We start from the raw sequence: 19,709 nt of genomic DNA, 5'->3' as shown, positions 1-19,709 counted from the left end.
AAAAAAAATATATATATATATATATATATATATGTAAGAAATAAAGATAATAAAACTTATATATAAAGTGATAAATTCTATGCAAAAAAAAAAATATATATATATATATTACCAGCGTGAGAGCGATCAGAAGTCCTCTGAGGAACAAGGCAGTCTGCAGTTTAAAGTAGGGTCTCAACAGGGTGAACTTCACAGAGAAGATATTTCAGCAAAGTTGTGAAGGAAGTGAGGCAGCTGTCACATAGATAAGAGGAAGTGTGTTCCAGGCAAAGGGAATCGCTGGTGTAGGTCAGTAAGGTGGGAGTGTGCCTGGCCCGTCTGAGAACAAGGAAGAGCCCAGTGCTTACTCTGCTTCCAGAGTAAGAGGAAGAGATAGGTGAGCAGATTATGTAGGCTTTTAAGTTTTTAAGTTTCATGCTGAATGAAACGGGGAGCCATTGTGGGGTTTTGAGCAGGAGTAGCTGACTTAGGTTTAAAAGGAATTTTCTGGCTGCTGTGTTGAGAACAGACTACAGGAGGACAAGAGTGGAGAGCTGGGCGGCTAGTTAGAAGGTCATTGCAATAATTTAATGCTCAACGATGGTGCCTCAGACCAGGGTGCTAACAGTGGAAGCAGTATGAAATGGTTGGTCTGGATATGCTTTTAGGATAGAACCGACAGGATTATTTCATGATGAACTTGATACAGGATGCAAGAGATAAAGGGAAGTCAAGGATAAACCCAAGGTTTTTGTCTTGAGCAACTGGAAGGATGGAGTTGCTACCAACTGGAAGGGGCATTATGCTGGTAGAACAGGTCTGGTGGTGGTGATGAAATGAGGAATTAAGTGTTGGATGTATTAAGTCTGTGATGTCTACCAGACATCCAAGTAGAGATGTTGAATAGGTAGGTGCACATACACGTCTGGAATTCAGGAAAGAGATTTAGGATGGAGATATAAATTTATTTGGTTTTGGCATGAGGAGAGTATATTAAGCTATGAGGATAGATGAGAATCACTAAGGGAGAAAAGAGAAAAGAGAAGCCCCAAGAGTTAAAGTTGCACCAAAATGAAGAAATACACATAGAGCTGTTACATTCCTAATCCAGAGCTCAGTCAGGAAGCAATCTGTTCACTGGAGAATGAATCTTAGGGCATAGGGGGCCAAAGGAGAACTGGGGAATTTTCCTGTAGAAACACAGCATCATCCCAGATTGGAGAGAGATTTGGAGACAAGCCATCCTCGTTGATGGACCTAAGCAGCACACTAGCCAAGGAAAAGAGCCAGAGCCAAAGTGGGGTGAAAGAAGAAGGTGCAGCCCCAGATTATAATGCAGACTAACCATGGGGCTTTGTGTGATCTCAAAATGAAGAGGCAGCTTCACTCAACCTATTCCTCCTGCTGCTCTCCACCTAATTCTTTATAAAACAGCTGGAAAAAAACTGCTTCATTCAAAAATGAAAAGCACCAAATCAAAACCACAATGAGCTACCACTTCATACCCATTAAAATGACTATTAAAAATAAACAAGAGAGGGCTTCCCTGGTGGTGCAGTGGTTGAGAGTCCGCCTGCCGATGCAGGGGACACGGGTTCGTGCCCTGGTCCAGGAAGATCCCACATGCCGCGGAGCGGCTGGGCCCGTGAGCCATGGCCGCTGAGCCTGCGCGTCCGGAGGCTGTGCTCCGCAACGGGAGAGGCCACGAGAGTGAGAGGCCCGCGTACCGCAAAAATAAATAAATAAATAAATAAACAAGAGAAAATAAAAGGTGTGATGTGGAGAAACTGGAACATTCGTGCATTGCTGGTGGGAATGTAAACTGCTATAACCACTTTAGAAAATGGTTTGGCAGTTCCTCAAAAGTAAACAGAAAATGAGCACAGGATCCAGCAATTTTGCTCCTACACGCAAAAAACTGAAAGTAGGGACTCAGATACTTGTACACCAACATTCATAGCAGCTTAGGTGTAATGGCAAAACAGCGGAAACAACCCAAATGTCCACCAACTGACAAATGGTAAACAAAATGTGGTATATACATACAGTGGAATATTATTCAGCTATAAAAAGAAATGAAATTATGACACATGCCATAACCTGGATGAACCCTGAACACATTATGCTTAATGAAATAAGCCAGGCACAAAAAGACAAATAGTGTTACGATGCTACTCACGTACTCACGTGAAGCACCAACAGTAGGCAAATTCATAGAGACAGAAAGTAGAAAAGAGTTTACCAAGGGCTGGGGGTGAAGGAGGAATGAGAAGTTATTATTTAATGGATACAGTTTTAATTTGGGATGATGAAAAAGTTATAGAAATAGATAGTGATGATTGTACAACACTGTGAATGAACTTAATGTTACTGAAATGTATATTTAAAAATTATTAAAATGGTAAGTTCATGTGTATTTTACCACAATAAAAAATAATTATCCCAATGAAAAAGAGATAAAAATCAGAAAGGAAACAGCATAGACTCTGTTTAAATACTGGATTGAAAAGGCAGATGAAGAACGGATAACAGAAGTGACATCACCCAAGAAAACTGATGAAAGTTCAAATAAATAATTCTCATAGCCTCAAAAAAATTACAGGAAACATTTCCTCTGATAAAGAAGCTCAACGAAAAAGAGAATAGAGATCAAAGAAGAGAAAAGAAAAACAGAAAGAGATAAAATCACTCCAAAAAATGCCGGGGAAGGAAAATATAAAAATGAAAATTAAATTAAAAACTTAAGAGAGGTTAAAGGAATATTGGAATCAACTCAAGCAGAACAAACACAATTGAGAATAGTGTGAAGATCATGGAATCTTGAGGGAAACACACAAAACAAAACAGAAAAGGACAAAGATACACTAATTACTAGAAACATAGATATAGAAGGAAAAGAAAATCCAACGTATACATAATTCAAGTTCCTGAAGAAGAAACAAAAAATTAAAAATATAATTTAAAACCATCCCAAGAATTAAAGTGGCCTTACATCTATATATTGAAAAGAAACACCATGATCCAAGAAAAAAAATAATAACAGGATGATAAATTTCAAGGTTAACTCCTAGTTTGATCATTTAATTGCAAGACTAAAGAATGACTTATTGGCATCAAGGCAGAAATATCAAGTCATCCATTGGAGGGAGAAATCAGGCTATTTCAAGATCTGGAAATAGTCAGACAAAAGACAAAATTCTGAGCAATAGGAAGTGTCTTGAATTTTTTATAACCAGGGAATTTATTCTTCATGTCTAAGGACAGTGGGTGGAGATTCTCAAGCATGTTAAGAACTCAAGAACTACAGAACTCAATACTCCTGCATGAAAACCAAGGAACAGATCAAAATAAAGAACTGAGGACTGAAGAAGTCAGGTTACAAAGATTAGCGGAAGACATTAAATATAGACCTAAGGGTGAACAACTATGTGAATTATAGTTTCAAAACTGCATATTATAAACATTAACAATTCAAAAATTATTAACTAACAGAACTCAAAGAGTGGGAGGATGGGGCGAAAGAAACTGAGTTCAATTTCGTAGCTGTCAGCTGAATTCAAGTGATACTATCTAAAGTTGAAACACACAGCTAAGAAAAAAAAAATTAACCCAATTTAACTTTAGAAAGATCTTTTAGAATTAATAATCCTTGTTGTGAAGATTCATTTATCTAAACATTGGTAGTAACTTGTTTCACCTCAGTTTTTTAAATTAAAATAATAAAGATTACAATTAAAATTTTTGTTAAAAAAACCTCAGAGTAATCTTATCTGTATCTCAATTTCCGCCATCCATCCATTTTCTATTTCAATTTATATATGTGCATATACAGATATCTAAAATGATCAAATGTATACAATGATTATTTCTGGATAATAACAACTTTTTATTGATCTTTTACCTTTTCCTTGTATTCTTCCATTTTGTCCTAGTTTGTAAATAACAAATTATTATACTTCGCAAAAACAACAAAGTATTTTTAAGAGGCATATAGTCGAATTGGTACTTATTTTAGTAAAGATGAAAACTGCTGTTTTTCACTGACAAACTAAGGGTCCAATTCTCAACTCTTTAAGGCTCGGTTTATTAAAAGTCTTTCAGCTAAAAGATTATTAGTTACTTCCTGACACATCGCTGACCCAAGACTCTTCACCAAATGCCCTAGAATACTCACACTGGACAGCCTCCGTGCCTTTGCCTGTAGGCAACCATTCCCCCTACCCAGCAGATCAGACTTCTGTCTGGAGGCTGGTAGGGGAGAGGAGCACAGGAACGAGGGGAGAAGTGGAACTGCACAGAACCCCACGGCATTTACATCCATTCCTTCTATTCCTCTAAACTACACTAGAGAAGAGAACAAAGTGACTTGGCATCACATGCTTCCAACTCCCCTGAAGAGGCAGTCTAGTTCTCTGACATCTTTTGATTTCAATATTTTAGCCAATATTCCTGAAATCCTCTAGCTGTTTGTGGATTAAGAGTCTTCTATCCCCACACGCTTTGAGCTATATCGGCATGAAACAGCCATCCCCATGTTATTGTTTTCTCTGACAGTGTTGCTGTGCTCATGAGTCGTAACTTTCCTTCCGATTTCCTATTTCTCTTTTGCTCTGGTACCAAGCCAAATGGATCTAAATGGCACTGAGTAAGATGTAGTCTAGATCAGTTTAAAGGATAGAATCTTAAGTCTTAAGGATAGAATCTTACAGTTGAGGAGAAATCTCCTTACAAAATCTCCTAGGTAACTGAGGGTCCAGAAACACTGGCCTAGTTGTAACATTGGCCTAGTTGTAAAGCTGGGAACTTTCTGCCCTACGTTTGTCACAATGGAAGTGAATCTGTCTCAGAAGTGAACTGCTACCATTTCCCCCTAAAAAGCACCAGAGTTCCTTGGAGAAAAGGCTGATTCCAGGGCTGGGGTAGGGAAAATAAAAGATAAGCCTGGAACATCTTACAGTGCCAAAAAGCTAAGAAATGTTCAAAGCCTGGTATGTCAAAGGGCACTGACAACAACATGATGAGGCCTTGCTAAGCTAGAAAATAAATAATGACAGGGACGGGCCAAATGAACAACGGCAACAAAGTTGGGACCAAGCAACATGATGCGATGCTCTGGAAATAGCAAGTGACTTCAGTAGCATCCTCACCCAAAATGCATAACCTGCATCTGAGTACAAGGAAACATCAGGCAAACCCAACTTGAGGACATTCCAGGAAATAACTGCCTGTATTCTTTTAAAATGTCAAGGTCAGCGAATTCAGAGACAGAAAGTAGGATGGTGGTTACCAGGGGTTGGGGAAGGGGGAGGGAGAGTTAGTGTTTAATGAGGACAGAGTTTCAGTTTCGGCAGACAAAAATGTTCTGGAGATGGACGGTGGTGATGGCTGCACAACAGTATGAATGTACTTAATAACTGTAGCCTTAAAAATGGTTTAAATGATAAACTTCTAGGGAAAGTACTTTCTGTTGAAATAGAAAGGAGGGAAGTGCTCAAAGAATGGCAAAATCAGATCCAAAGAAGGCAGGAGCCAGCTTGAAGGGACTCTCACTGGCCAATTCTGGGTTAATTCGAGCATCAAAATAAAAAATAAGAGTAACGGATTAAAAACTTGGCTGCTTCAACTATATTCTCATGGTCTGATTCTCACCCTCCCTCCCCACTTTCAACTCTCTCTCCTTTATTTCCTGCCCTTTAAGCTCTACGCGTGGAAGCAACATGCTCCCGGTTTTTTCTCTGCTTCTGGAGGCTGCACATGCTCTACACTGGAGTAAAAAAGTCCAAGTTTTAGTTTTAGGCTTTGGGGTGACCATAGAAAAAGCAGTCTCTTAACTGAGTGAGGTTCTGTGGCACTGAAACTAACCTGACATGGTCTAATGGGATTGTTTATTAAGTTCGAAAGACAAAATTTCTATTTTTGTAGGTTAAACAACTGAATATCAGAAACTTCACGTGGCTCAACAGCACGGTCCATCCGAGCTCACAGGAGTTTTACATCAAACTCCTTAGTGCCAAACCTAAAGCTATTTCAAATTGGTTCCCTGTTTTATCCTCTGTGCCTTTTATTTCCTTGGAAGCCTAATGAGGAAAGGTGACTGATGAAGGGGTAGAACACGAGCCTCCCTGATGACGCAGTTTAATGCCACCTGCATCTCACATCCATCCCCTCCATCAGAAGTACTGTCCTAGGGTGAAGAGAGTGCTGGACCAGGAAACCACAGACTAGAATCTAGTCCTGGCTTTCTCATCACCTCGCTGAGGAAAGTTGGAGGAGCTGAAATTTCTCTCAGCCTCTCTTCCTTCATTTGCAAAACAGAGTTTGAATCAAGACTAAGTTATGTCTGATGTCCCTTCCAGTACTAATATTTTGCAGCTCTTTTTTTTACAAGACTTGGGGTGGGCTGGGGTGGGGGGAACAACCTGAAAGTAAGTACCATATTTATACATGTACTGGTATATGCTGTATAGAAAGGCACATCCATCAATCAAATAGAGAAAGAAGATTAAAGGGAAAAAATTTACTTTATTAGCTAAAACCGGTGGCTTGGTCAAGCCAGAAATAAATTCTAGACTCCATATTACTTAATATGTTTTATTAATCCATAATATGTCATTTTATGTGATTTAGCAAGAAAAATATACTTCAGTTGGTTTTTTTAAAGCTCTTTTTTTCTTTCTTTTATAAATTGTATGAAAGTTGTTTTAGGTGATTATGAGGACTAATCGTTTGTTCACAAATGTGTGGACTTCAAATCATGAATCTCTTTTGAGAATCTGTAAGAAAATGTTTTAAAAGCTTCAGCTCTCTGCTACCCAATTATAACAATGCTAAATTTAGTCAGATTTTGGTTTGTCCTTATCTAGACAATGATGATAATCTCTAATTTGGACTTTCCAATATAAGCATTGTTATGAAATCGTCTGTAGTCTAAGATTGCTTAGAAAAGGCAAAAATAACCTTAATTCTTGCAAATCTGTACAACAATATGCGGCATAAAAAGAAGAAAAGGCTCACTGCATAACAACTCAGTAGAACAGTGAATCTCCTCAAAGCGTCTTTCCATGGAGTTACCCAGCCCGAAAAACAATTCTACTTTACTCAAGAACACTGTTTAAAAAAACTGCAACCCCAAGTAAAAATTTTATGAGCAATTCTGGTACAGGCCACACAAGGAACAGAGAAAGTAGTAAGATATTAATATTTAACAGATAAATATAGGTCACATTTACACCATCAAATAATTAGGTCACTTGGCTATATTAGGTTTTCTTAATCACCTTTATCATTTATTATAGAGGTCCTCCTTATAGCAAAAACTCTAGCCCAAAGTCAGAAACTTTACTCTGCAACACCCAAGGAAGCCAATAAGCTCTGGTCTAATGACCAAGTTATTCTTCTTGTCAAGAACACTCTATGCACATACACCCATGTGCATAAACATTCCCTATGTAGCCAAAGATTTTATTATCAATTTCTGAGACATCATCTTCCATCCTCTCACCTAAAATAAAATTACTTCCCTTTCCATACTCAATCAATAATATATTTTAATGTCTTTTCTCCTCCTGTATCTTATGCTACATCCAAATCTTCATTAAATAATTTGGCCCTTTCTGCCATCAGAGCATGAACACTAACTTATTTAAAAACCAAGGTATGCGGCATGAAATTGAGAGCTACACATTAATAATTCAAGCAGTTGCAGAAAGAATTTCTGTTATGAAAGATGAACTAGACAGCTAGTTAAACATGAAGGCAACATGATGAGGCATCCTAATGTTCCTGTTGGACAGAATTGGTTTGGTAAGTCTTCTTTTCTGTTTTTTTCCTTCCAGGCACAATAGAATTGTCAAGCAGAAGTGTTGTCTTTTAGTCTTTTTAAATTTCCATTTCTCTCTCCTCTTTTTCTTTGTACTTGATATCATCACAAGCATAGGTCCGTTAGGTGACTTTCAAGATTGGATCCCAGTCAATGAAAGGGTCTCTAATAACTGCTTTGAACATTTAGCAGCCTAACGTTTACTATTCTTTCAAACGTCCTTCTTTTCTAGAATACTTCTTCTGTTTATGAGGCTTTAAAATTCTATAGCTTTTAGGCCGTGCTCCTTATTATGGCCACTTGATCTGAATAAGTAAAAAATAAACCCAAATTTGCTAACACCTAAAAATAACATTAAAAAGTGTTTTAATGCCTAGCTGTAGGCACTAAATAAAGTCGTATGAATAGGACTATCATTCTTGGTCTTCCACAGTCAAGCAGATTCTTTGGAGGCTATTTCAATAGGACAATAGCCACTAGTTTAGGATACAGTTCTAAATGCATCCAAATATAACCTCATTCATTCATTCACTGCATATTTACTGTGCTTCAACTATGGTGACAGGGACTGGGCTAAGTGCTGCAGGTACAATAGTGAGCCACACAGAAACAGGCCATTGCTCTCACTGAACTAGAGTCTGTGTGGGAGAGTGACACTAACCAAATAATTGCACTTTTGAATGTATACTTAGAGATAGGTGTGGTTAAGAAAGGGATTCCATGAGAAGTTATTATAAGGAATTTGACTTAGTTTGCGGTCAAGGAAAGCTTTCCTGAAAAAGTGATATTTAAGTAGAAATCTAAAGGATGACTAGTTGTTAATAGGCAGAAGAATTGGTGAGATGGGAATGGGGGGAAAGAAGAGAGGAGGATTCTTCAAAACTGAAGGAAAAGCATGCAAAAAGGTCCTATGAGAAGAGGCACATTAGTTTCCTGTTGCTGCTGTGATATAGCAAAAATTTAGTGGCTTAAAATAGCACAGATTTATTATCTTACAGTTCTGGAAGTAAGAAGTCCAAGATGGGTCTTATGGAACTAAAATCAAGGGGAGAGTCTGTTCCCTCGCCATTTTCAGCTCCTAGAGGCGCCTGCATTCCTTGGCTTGTGGCCCCTTGCTCCACCTTCAAAGCCAGCAGTAGCCAGTCCAATATTTTTCATGATGCTGTCTCTTTGACTCTCTCTTTTCTGTTTCTCTTTTTCACTTAGGAAACTTGGGCCATTCAGATAATCCAGAATAATCTCCTTATTTTGAAGTTCTTAATTTAATCACATCTGCCAAGTTCCCTTTTCCATATAAGGTAACGTATTCACAGGTTCCAGGAATTAGGACTGTGGACATCTCTAGGGAGCCATTATTATACCTACCATGAGAGAGATCTTGTTTCATTTAAAAACTGAAAGAAGGTCAGGGTAGGCAGATGTAGAAAGTGAGGAGAAAAGTAGTATTGGATGAGGCTGGGGGGAAGGGGTGGGGTAAGGACCACACTTACATAACATCATAAACCATGTCAGGGTTTTGATCTTTATTCTAAGAACACTGAGAAGCTATAGAAGTGGTGAGAGGTTATATTTGATATTTTAAAATACCCCTCTGGCTACTGGGTAGAAAATATATTTTAAAATAGCAGAGGTTCACGAAAAAGATGATGGCACAGCAAGAGAAGATATTCAGATGATTAAGATTATTACTCAGATTAATGAAGTCATTTCAGGCTTTCACTTTGTAACTGGGTGATTCTATGACTTTGGTTAAATACCTGCCTGCTAGTTCAACCAGGAAGATTAAATGTTACAATGTACAACATGCCATTTATACAGGAACAGTACCAGGCATGATAAACAGTCTTTGTATTATTATACCACTTCTATTATTAATTACTGTGTATAACTCTATGCTAGTAAATTAGAAAACTTAAGTAATATGGATAATTGTATGGAAAAATAAAAATGATTATACCTAAATACATTTCTATCTTAATGAGAAATAGAAAATGTAATTCAAGAAGTAGAAAACCTGGGTAGATTAAGGACGCTTGTAAACAGTGAGTCAGGAAAGATGATCAGAAAATGAAGTAATGCAGGCACAGGATCCAAATCATGTTGGGTCTTGAAGCCCATCCTAAGGATTTTGGCTTTTACTATAAGTAAAATGAGAAACCTTTTCAGAGTTTTGAGGAGAGGAATGCCATGGTCTAACCTTGGCATTCAAACTGCTTGATATTTTGAAGATAAACAGATCATAGGGGGTAAGCATGGACGAAGAGAATGCGGCAATAACTCATAAGACAGCGACTGTGGTTTAGGCTAGGGCAGTTAACAGTGAACTGGTGGAGAGTGGCTGGATCTTTGCTATGTTCTGAATGGTTTTCTGATGGATGTGAGAGAAAGAGAGTTGTTAAGGATGACTCCCAGGTGTTGGGCCTGAGTAACCGGAAGGCTGCAGTCGCCGTCAATGGAGACAGAGAGACGGGCTGACTTTGGGAGGTCAGTATCTCAGTTAGGAACATGACAGGGAATTCTACTGGACCTGCCAATGGAGTTGCAGGTAAGCAGCTGAAAGTGAGTTTGGAGCTTGGGGGAAAAGTCTAGGCTGGAGATATAAACTTAGGAGTCATTGTCAATTCGACAACATTTAAAGCTTCTGAGGCTAGACGAGATCCCAAGGGAGAATGTAGACTAAGCAAGCTACAAGGACTAGTCCTGAGACACTCAAGTAGTTAAAAAGTGGGAAAGAAGATTAAGAATCAGCAAAGAAGGCTGAAATGAAGCAGTTGGTGAGGTAAGGGGAAAACCAAAAAGAATGTGGTGCCCTGGAAGGTCTACCTTTTCCTTCTCTAACATCTATTCATCTTTCAGATCTTGCTCAAGTGACATTTTATTCCCCAGACTTGGTTAGGCGTCTCTCCTAAGTGCCTCCACAGCATCCTGCAGTTTTACTCTTCCTAACTTTTGTCACATTATATTATAATTACCTGCACTTCCTCATCTCCTCTTCTAAGCTGTAACCTTCTTGAGAAGAGAAAGCAAGTTTCTCTCACTTACAGAGTACTCCCAGATTAGCAAAGTGCTTAACACACAAGAACTGCTGAATACAAGTGGCTGAATTGAATTAGTAGAATCAATACTTATCTTCTGGTTACAGATATGTAACTAGTGTCATAGGAAGGTCTGTTGTGATTATCCACACCACTAGTACCACACACACATTTATTCTGCTCATTTGTCTATGTAACCATTTGGCAATTTTCAGCATTAACTACTTGGTGTGTCTCATGGTTCTGATTCAGATAGAGGGGGAAGAAGAAGGGAACCAGTGTTTATATGTACATATGCGCCTTTCATATGTGAGCTCACTTAAGCAGTTAACACTTCTCACAAATTTGGGAAGAAAAGAATAATTAGCTCCATTTTACTAGAGGAAACCAAGGTTAGTTTAGAAATGCTAATCAGCTTGTCTAAGGTCACCCAATAGGTAAGAGCCAGGATTTAAATATCTGTAAAGCCCTTGTTTATATATCTACCATATATCTACATCTACATTTTATACAATATAGATATAGGTATACAAACTTGCATACAGATATAGAAATATATATAAGCACATATACATATAGTATATAGTCTATATAATATAGTATACGTATATAGCAAAATAAAATGGCTATTTTAAAAATGCAATGATAAAAATATGTTACTTACCGGAAAGTAGAGAAGCAGAGACCCAAAAAGGATTGTTTCCAACAGGATAAGGCCCGATGCCCTGATGCTCTAAAAACAACAACAAAAATAAAAATGTCAATGTAAATTGACATTTCTAGGCATGGAAGAATTTAAGCTCTTGTGACAATGCCTCAAGCAGAACAACATTCTTTGGTGGGGGGAAATAACCAGAAATTGGCTTATATTTCAGACCGGTGGACTTAACTGAAACATGCAATAAGACTGACTATAAAGGTGGTGGTAGACTTAATGATATTGCCAGTGGCTTCATGGAATTTTGTTGTCTAAAATTTGAATCACTGAACTGAGAACACTATTTAGAAGATCCTTCCAATCTAAGAAATTCACAGACACAGAAAGTCTTGCCTGTATTGCTGAAACATCAGCCACAAATGCATTTCTTTTTCTTTTTCAAAAAGGATATTCTTTTAATTTGATTTTTTAATTGAAGTATAGGTGATTTACAATATTGTTGGTTTCAGGTGTACAGCAAAGTGATTCAGTTACACATATTTTCAGATTTTCCATTACAGGTTATTATAAGATAGTAACTATAGTTCCCTGTGTTACACAGTAAATCCTTGCTGCTTATCTATTTTCTGTATAGTAGTACGTCCCTGTTAACTCCATACTCCTAATTTATCTCTCCCCCTCCTCCCTTTCCCACTTTGGTAACCATAAGTTTGTTTTCTATCTGTGAGTTTGTTTTGTATATAGATTCACTTGTATTATTTTTTAGATTCCACATATAAGTAATATCATATATTTGTCTTTCTATGACTTACGCCACTTAGTATGATATTCTCTAGGTCCATCCATGTTGCTGCAAATGGCAACATTTCAATCTTTCTTATGGTCGAGTAATATTCCATTGTATATATACTACATCTTCTTAAACCAATTGTCTGTTGATGGGCACTTGGGTTGTTTCCGTGTCTTGGCTATTGTAAATAGCACTCCTGTAAACATTGGGGTGCATATATCTTTTTGAATTAGTTTCTTTTCTGGATACATGCCCAGGAGTGGGATTGCTGGATCATGTGGAAGCTCTATTTTTAGTTTAAGGAACCTCGATACTCTTTTCCATAGTGGCTGCATCAATTTATATTCTCACCAACAGGGTAGGAAGATTCCCTTTTCTCCACACCCTCTCCAGCATTTGTTCCTTGTAGACTTTCTGATGATGGCCATTCTGACTAATGTGAGGTGAGACTTCCACAAATGCATTTCTGAATGCTATCCCTAAGCCATTTCACAAATACCTGAGCAATGGTTTCAGTGGATAAAACAAAAATACGTACAAGGTCTTAGCAACTCAGTGGTACCTCTCGCACCATGTCAAAACATCGTTCCCAAAACTCAGTAACAGAGCTTCACTATTTAAATAACATAAATCACATTTAAAAACAGAGGCATCTCAGTTTGTGAAATGCCTAAATTATTAATTCAAAAGAATAAGTTGATTTTCAAATAAGCTTCCTGATTATTTAAAGTTTGCTAAGCATAAATATATTCAATGATCTTAAGATATTCTGTTAGACTCAAAATAGTATTCTCTTCCCAAAGCAAAATGCTTAGAGCTGTGACAAGAAATGAAAGACCAAACTATCAATCTTATTTTGAATAATAAATTTTGCTTTGATGAGTTCAAATATCAATATAGAGTAAACATATCGGTTAAGAATACAAACACAAAAACAGGTCTTTCTAGAACACCTGTGTTTTCACTCAATGCAACGTAAAATGTATACACAAATTACACCTGATGTAAATATATCTTAACAGGGAAATACTTTTAAGTAGTTCAATTAATTTTGCAACCACAAAAAGGCAGTGAAATGCTAAACAACAAGTCCATTACATTAAAAACAAAAAAAGTGTCAGATAACTGGACAGCCAGGGAAAGAAAATTCTAATTCCTCTTGAAAACACTGGGAGGACATTGCTAGACACAGAGGAATACGTTGTGTAATCCCTCAAAACAACTCAGGGTCTTCATTAATCTAAGAATTTGGGAACAGAGAAACAAGTTTAGTCAGTGAACAGACTTGATTATTCGAGTGGCTTCTCCCTTTTGGTCATTATTTTAGCTAGCAGATGCTCTTAGTGAAAAGAAAACTTCTATCAGCAAGACTTTAAATGGGTTTTGGCTGGCAGAATTTCCAACACGGCAAATTACATTCATACCTAATTATGAATACTCCATAGTTTAGTTTTTAAACTTTCTCCAAAATGACACTAATTTAGAGTGAGTCCAAAATATAATGCAAGACTGCTTATAAAAAGAAGTCTATGCAATGTTGTTTGAAAACAAGGGATATAAAAAGAAGCTGCAAGGCTTAATGGAAAAGACAGACTTTGCAGTTAACGTCATCTCAGTTTGAATTATGAAACAACCACTTTAGTCAGGTGACCTTGAACTTCAATGGCCTCACCTGTAAAATGGGTATCCTCACCTTTGCCTTATTAAACCTGACATCTTTGATAAAATATAAAGTATATAAAAATGGCTGGCATCTTGCCTGATATGTAATAAGTAGGTATGCATTCCTTAAGGTAGAAAACAGCAGCAGGATCATGAACTTGAAAACCACAGAGGTATATGTAAGTAGCTGTGAACATTTTTTTTTAAAGTTTGGGGTCCAAAATGACCCCAGAGGAGCAAAAGCCTGGTGGTAGGGAACACAGAAGTTCTTTGTTTAGGGCCACTGGGCTCTTAGCTATGTTACAACCATCACTACCACATAAAAACAGTTGTAGTGGTGCATGCTGTTACATATTCTCAGAGCAAATATTCTGTCTCCTTTTCATTTGGACATGCTGAACTTTTAATACCTCATTGCCTTCCTTCTGGTTGAGTAGAGGAGCCCCATGATTTCAAATTATAAACTGGAACTCCGACAAATGGTTCCATAATCAAATGTAAGCCCTGTTCAAAATTTGTGCTTTTTCTTTCAAAATATGCTTGGGCTGAGTTGGCTCATGGCCTCACAGATTGAGCAGGTACCTAATAGGTGGGACTTCAGGGACAAAGAAGAAATCTCATGCTCCCTAAAACATTTCCGCATTGTCTTACTGGTACTGGAAGTTCTTTTAGCTGGAACAAAGCGTTCTATTTTGTACTTGGTGCTAACAATTAATATATGTGTTGTAAGTAATACACTGACTTACACTCAAAGTGAAGGATAGGAATCCTTTCCTTAAGGTCTAAGTGATAGGATGAGAAAGGAGAGAGGAGGGATTGAAAAATAAAGATGGATGAAAAAGATAATGCACAAAATAATAGAGGCCAAGAAAAAAATTTCATCTCCTTTACAGTCTTGCCTGAGATAGAAATGGGGGTATGGAACTCTTTTTAACCAGAGCTGCTAACTGGCAAACCCTTGAAAAACTTTCTTGAAAAATGATCAACAATACAAAGTATGGTACTATTTATATAAAACACATACATACAAAGCAACACCATGTGTTTTCTGTGTGTGTGTGTATGTGTGTGTATATATACACATACATACATATATATATATATATATATATATATATATATATATATATATAATATAACTATATATATATATATATATTATATCAAATCCAGGTCTGGAGGATATATACCAAACTGATAACAATGTATTTTATTTCCTGGAGCAGTAGATTTGAGGATAGATCAACTTATCTGGAAATACTTTACTTTCTTTGGAAATGTAGTCATATACTGCTGTGTAACATACATTTTAATAATTAAATAAATAAAATTAAAGAAAAATCATCTAAGATGTGACAACTCAACTATTAGAAAATTCCACCATTAGGTATCATAATATGCAAAGAATTCTAAACAAAGCCCTTCCTAACTAATATCTACTTAATAAATTTTATTCAGTACTGACAACATGCATAAAATGATCAAACAATGTACGTATGACACTTATAGGTGAATATAAACCTGGGGGAGCTACTGACCCTAATTCTCTGGCTTAGACTCCATACAGCCTAATAAATATCATTCCAGAGTTTACAAAAGAGGAGAGCAGATTCTACCTCACTCCACTCCATCCCACTTTCCCCAGTTCTTAAACTTTCAGAACTGGCTTACGAGGGTTTACAGCAGCCAGATATCAAACCTGTAGACAAAAGAGAAGGGCTAATCTTACTGCACCAATTTGATAAAATTATGTCAAAGTCAGTATCTAAATTCCATAATCTCCAGATGTAAAGTACAGAGGCATAAGATGAAGCATAGCTTGTCACAGAATGTGCCTAGGATTTGCCTAGGATGTAAGCACCTAAAGGAAGCTAACTTACTGGAAGTAATAAGATGATAAGAATGCTAAAGTCTGAACTTCTAAACATAATTAAAATAGTTTGTCATTATTTCCTTGATCCTATATGGACTAACTACTTCATTTATATTTTTTAAACATTTTTCACCACTGGGGAAATTAATGTATATCTTGCTAAAACAGTGTAGCTATTTTTGAACACAGCTGGTATCTTCAGCCTTGCAGCAATTAAAGTTTCTTTCTATTACAAAAGGAACCTCTGGGCCTGAAGACATTTTTATACAGCTGGATCTCAGCATGTACGATGAAAATACAAGAAAGCAAGAGAATCAGATTCTGAAAAGAATGAACTAGCATACGTTTGGATGATAAACCAGGACTCTGTAACTCTACATCATTTACAAAAAGAATTTGCCGTTCTGGCAGAACATTCTCACGAGCTGCACTTTTTCTTTTAATTCTTCTATTTCTGTAGAGAAAACCATAGACAGAGAGATTACAAATGAAACCCGACAACCATCTGATGAAATAATTACACAACAATATTTTGAAGGCAAGATGTCCTGAAAAGAATCCTGACATTGAGAGGTAAGAGGATACTATTTTCAAAAATTTTATTTACAATTATATAAAGGGATGAGAACAGACTCATCCAGTTTGACAAACTACATGAAATCAGTTTGTCTAGAGAAGATCTGTGATGACACACTGAAAAACCAATCAGATTTAGAAAAATGTATCAAGGAACAATTGCTCAAAATGTGGTTAGCTAAAAATCAATAACAGGTTTTCAGAAGAATTCTCAGCAGTAAAAGAGGTATAAAAAAGCAGAATATGGTCAGGATAGAGATTCCCAAAGTGAAGTATAAATAACTCAGAGAATTATAAATTTGTGGAATGAACACATGGGCTTTATATGCAGACAGTTCAGAATCTCAGCATTGGTGGCTCACTAGCAGTGTGACCCTGGGCAAGTTGCCTGACCTTCTGAGCTTCACTTTCTTCATTTATAAAATGGGTGTAATAATGCCCACCATGAAGTGCTGCTGTAAAGATTAGTGATCATGCTGCCCGGCACAGAGCAGGCTCTCAGTCAACAGACATGGACAATCTTTCATGGGCAGATAGATGAGGTGGTGTCAACATACCTAAGCTCACTCAGCCAACGAGTAACAGAACAAGGTCCCATCATCCACCACTGCTGATCCCAAGTCAGGGCGATTTCCTCTGTACATCCCATCTGTCCCTCAGTCACCTTCTTACCCAAAGGAACAGAAATGAATGTAATACTACAATAAAAAAATATGTAGCATTATTAGAGTATTTAAAAATAAACTACAACTAAGGAATTTGGTTCAGATATTAGTTTTTAAAGTTGCTAGTCAATTTAGGGCTTCTCTGGTGGCGCAGTGGTTAAGAATCCGCCTGCCAATGCAGGGGACATGGGTTCAAGCCCTGGTCCGGGAAAATCCCACATGCCGCGGAGCAACAAAGCCCGTGCACCACAACTACTGAAGCCCGCGCGCCTAGAGCCCGTACTCTGCAACAAGAGAAGCCACCGCAATGAGAAGCCCGCGCACTGCAACAAAGAGCAGCCTCCGCAAGCCGTAACTAGAGAAAGCCCGCGCACGGCAACAAAGACCCAACTCAGCCAAAAATAAATAAAATAAAATAATTAATTAATAATTTTAAAAAAGGTTGCTAGTCGATTTTAAATTCCTGACAGTTTTATGTAAAACATTGAAACAAATTGTCACATGGCCTTAATTAGGAATTCTTTTAAATTTCTAAGACTTCATAAGAAAGCTCATTTTTGTATGATATGGTAATTTGCAATGGTGGTGTTTAAGACCTTTTAGAAAAATAAGTTTATCCAAAAATAAAATTCAGAGTAACGTATACATAGTTTCATATTCTTTAAAACAGTACAGCACACTAAGAAAAAAGTCAATGATATTTTATATATGTGAAATAAAAAACAACCATTCATTCATTGTTAGTTATGGTTCACCATGCATTGCTGGGCAGAAACGTCTCCTGGTTGCTTTGCAGGATTTCGTGAGATGCTTGCCTTGTTCCCCTTTTGCTTTGTTTCAGATGATGTGGACACCTAGAAGTGTCTCATCTTTTAGGAGTTCAGTGCCTGATTTTATAACTCAAAGTGGTTGACTCTCACTGCCGTTGCAGAGATGCAGAATAACTAGAATGCATGAGAAGGAACATTTTGGATCACCTTTACTCAGCCAGGGTCACCTGTCTGTGCTTATGACCAAAGCAACTTAAATGCCAAAGCACTTCCTATTAGACTTTGTCATTCCCGCACTCAGCCTCCCCAAGCAAGATGCCACTGGAATGCATTCCCAAAATGCAGACGATTATGTCCTGATTTGTCCTCATTTTTCCCACAGCTTCTTTACAAAAATAGCTACTACTTCTCTATAATCTATTTGCAACCTCCTATTCCCTTTTTTTTTCAATACTAATAAGTAGAGTAATTCATACTCTATTCATGGAGATGAATTCTCTTAAGTGTCAAAAAAGCACACCGGGGCTTCCCTGGTGGCGCAGTGCTTGAGAGTCCGCCTGCCGATGCAGGAGACGCGGGTTCGTGCCCCGTTTCGGGAAGATCCCACATGCCGCGGAGCGGCTGGGCCCGTGAGCCATGGCCACTGAGCCTGCGCGTCCGGAGCCTGTGCTCCGCAAATGGGAGAGGCCACAACAGTGAGAGGCCCGCATAACGCAAGGAAAAAAAAAAAAAAAAAAGCACACCGAAGTGAATGGTACAGACTAAAATATTACAAAAAGAATCTTGCCTTGAGAAGGATTACTTAAGTAAAGTGGCATGAAATTATTGAAACAGAATATGTCATTTGCTTATTCTATTATTGATTAAAACCTATTGAGAGGGCTTCCCTGGTGGCACAGTGGTTGACAGTCCGCCTGCCGATGCAGGGGACGCGGTTCGTGCCCCGGTCCGGGAAGATCCCACATGACGCGGAGCGGCTGGGCCCGTGAGCCATGGCCGCTGAGCCTGCGCATCCGGAGCCTGCGCTCCGCAACGGGAGAGGCCACAACAGTGAGAGGCCCGCGTACCGCAAAAAAAAAAAAAAAAAAAAAAAAAAAAAAGCTATTGAGAGTAATGGATATATTTTCAAATAAAAAGTAGATCACTGAAAAAACAAATTCCCCCTCATGAAAATGGAATGGAATGCTAATAATTAAAACATAAAGTATTAAGTACTTTAAAATTTGATATTAATGAGACAAAACACTTTGCTTACTTTTTCAAAAATCAATCTTAGTTACACTGAGGTAAACTCAAATATCATCTAGTCTGACACCAATCATTCTTTTAAACTTAAGTATATTTTATACCCAGAGAAATTCAAGAGATGACATTTTTTGCTCAGTTTCACCTGATTGCTAAGTAGCAACAAATCTAAGCAATCTTTCTTCACCATTTGAACTTTCTAATCTCAGAATTTTTTTTTAATTTGGTATGTTGAACACTGTGATCTGTAAGGTGACTACTTTAAAATACTACTGCTCACACATAGGCAATAGGGCCCATTAGATGTTAGCTGGACAACATCAACTCTCCTCAGGCTTCTTAAATGGGGGAAAAAAATGTGAGAACAGAAACAGAATTGCTTAGAACTGTTAAGCTTGTCTTTAACACATTGTCTGTCTTCTATAGCATGTTTGGAAGTGCATGGAATGACTAGACAGAGTGTAAAATGAAGAGATATTTCATACTGTGTCTGATATTTGGAGATAGTCTAACAAAAAGTTCCATTCGGATAAGACATTTACAAATGTACAAAGAAATATGATGAGCATTTTGGTGGATAAACAAATGGATGATTTAATGAGGTGTAAGAGATGCCCCCTACTTGCAAGAAGAGTAA

General features: G+C 37.6%; 1 protein-coding gene across 1 annotated transcript in view; it reads right to left on the bottom strand.

The window, feature by feature from the left end:
- GPR158 (G protein-coupled receptor 158) overlaps positions 1-19,709 on the bottom strand; it is a 327,088-nt gene that overhangs the window by 97,867 nt on the left and 209,512 nt on the right. Inside the window, 1 exon segment of the mRNA XM_007445867.1 lies at positions 11,498-11,566. Coding sequence (XP_007445929.1) covers positions 11,498-11,566 — 69 coding nt within the window.

This window comes from Lipotes vexillifer, unplaced genomic scaffold (assembly GCF_000442215.2).
Source record: "Lipotes vexillifer unplaced genomic scaffold, Lipotes_vexillifer_v1.1 scaffold738, whole genome shotgun sequence".
Lineage (NCBI taxonomy): Eukaryota > Metazoa > Chordata > Mammalia > Artiodactyla > Lipotidae > Lipotes > Lipotes vexillifer.
The sequence above is the reverse complement of the archived record's forward strand: the minus strand, read 5'-3'. Positions and strand labels throughout refer to the sequence as shown.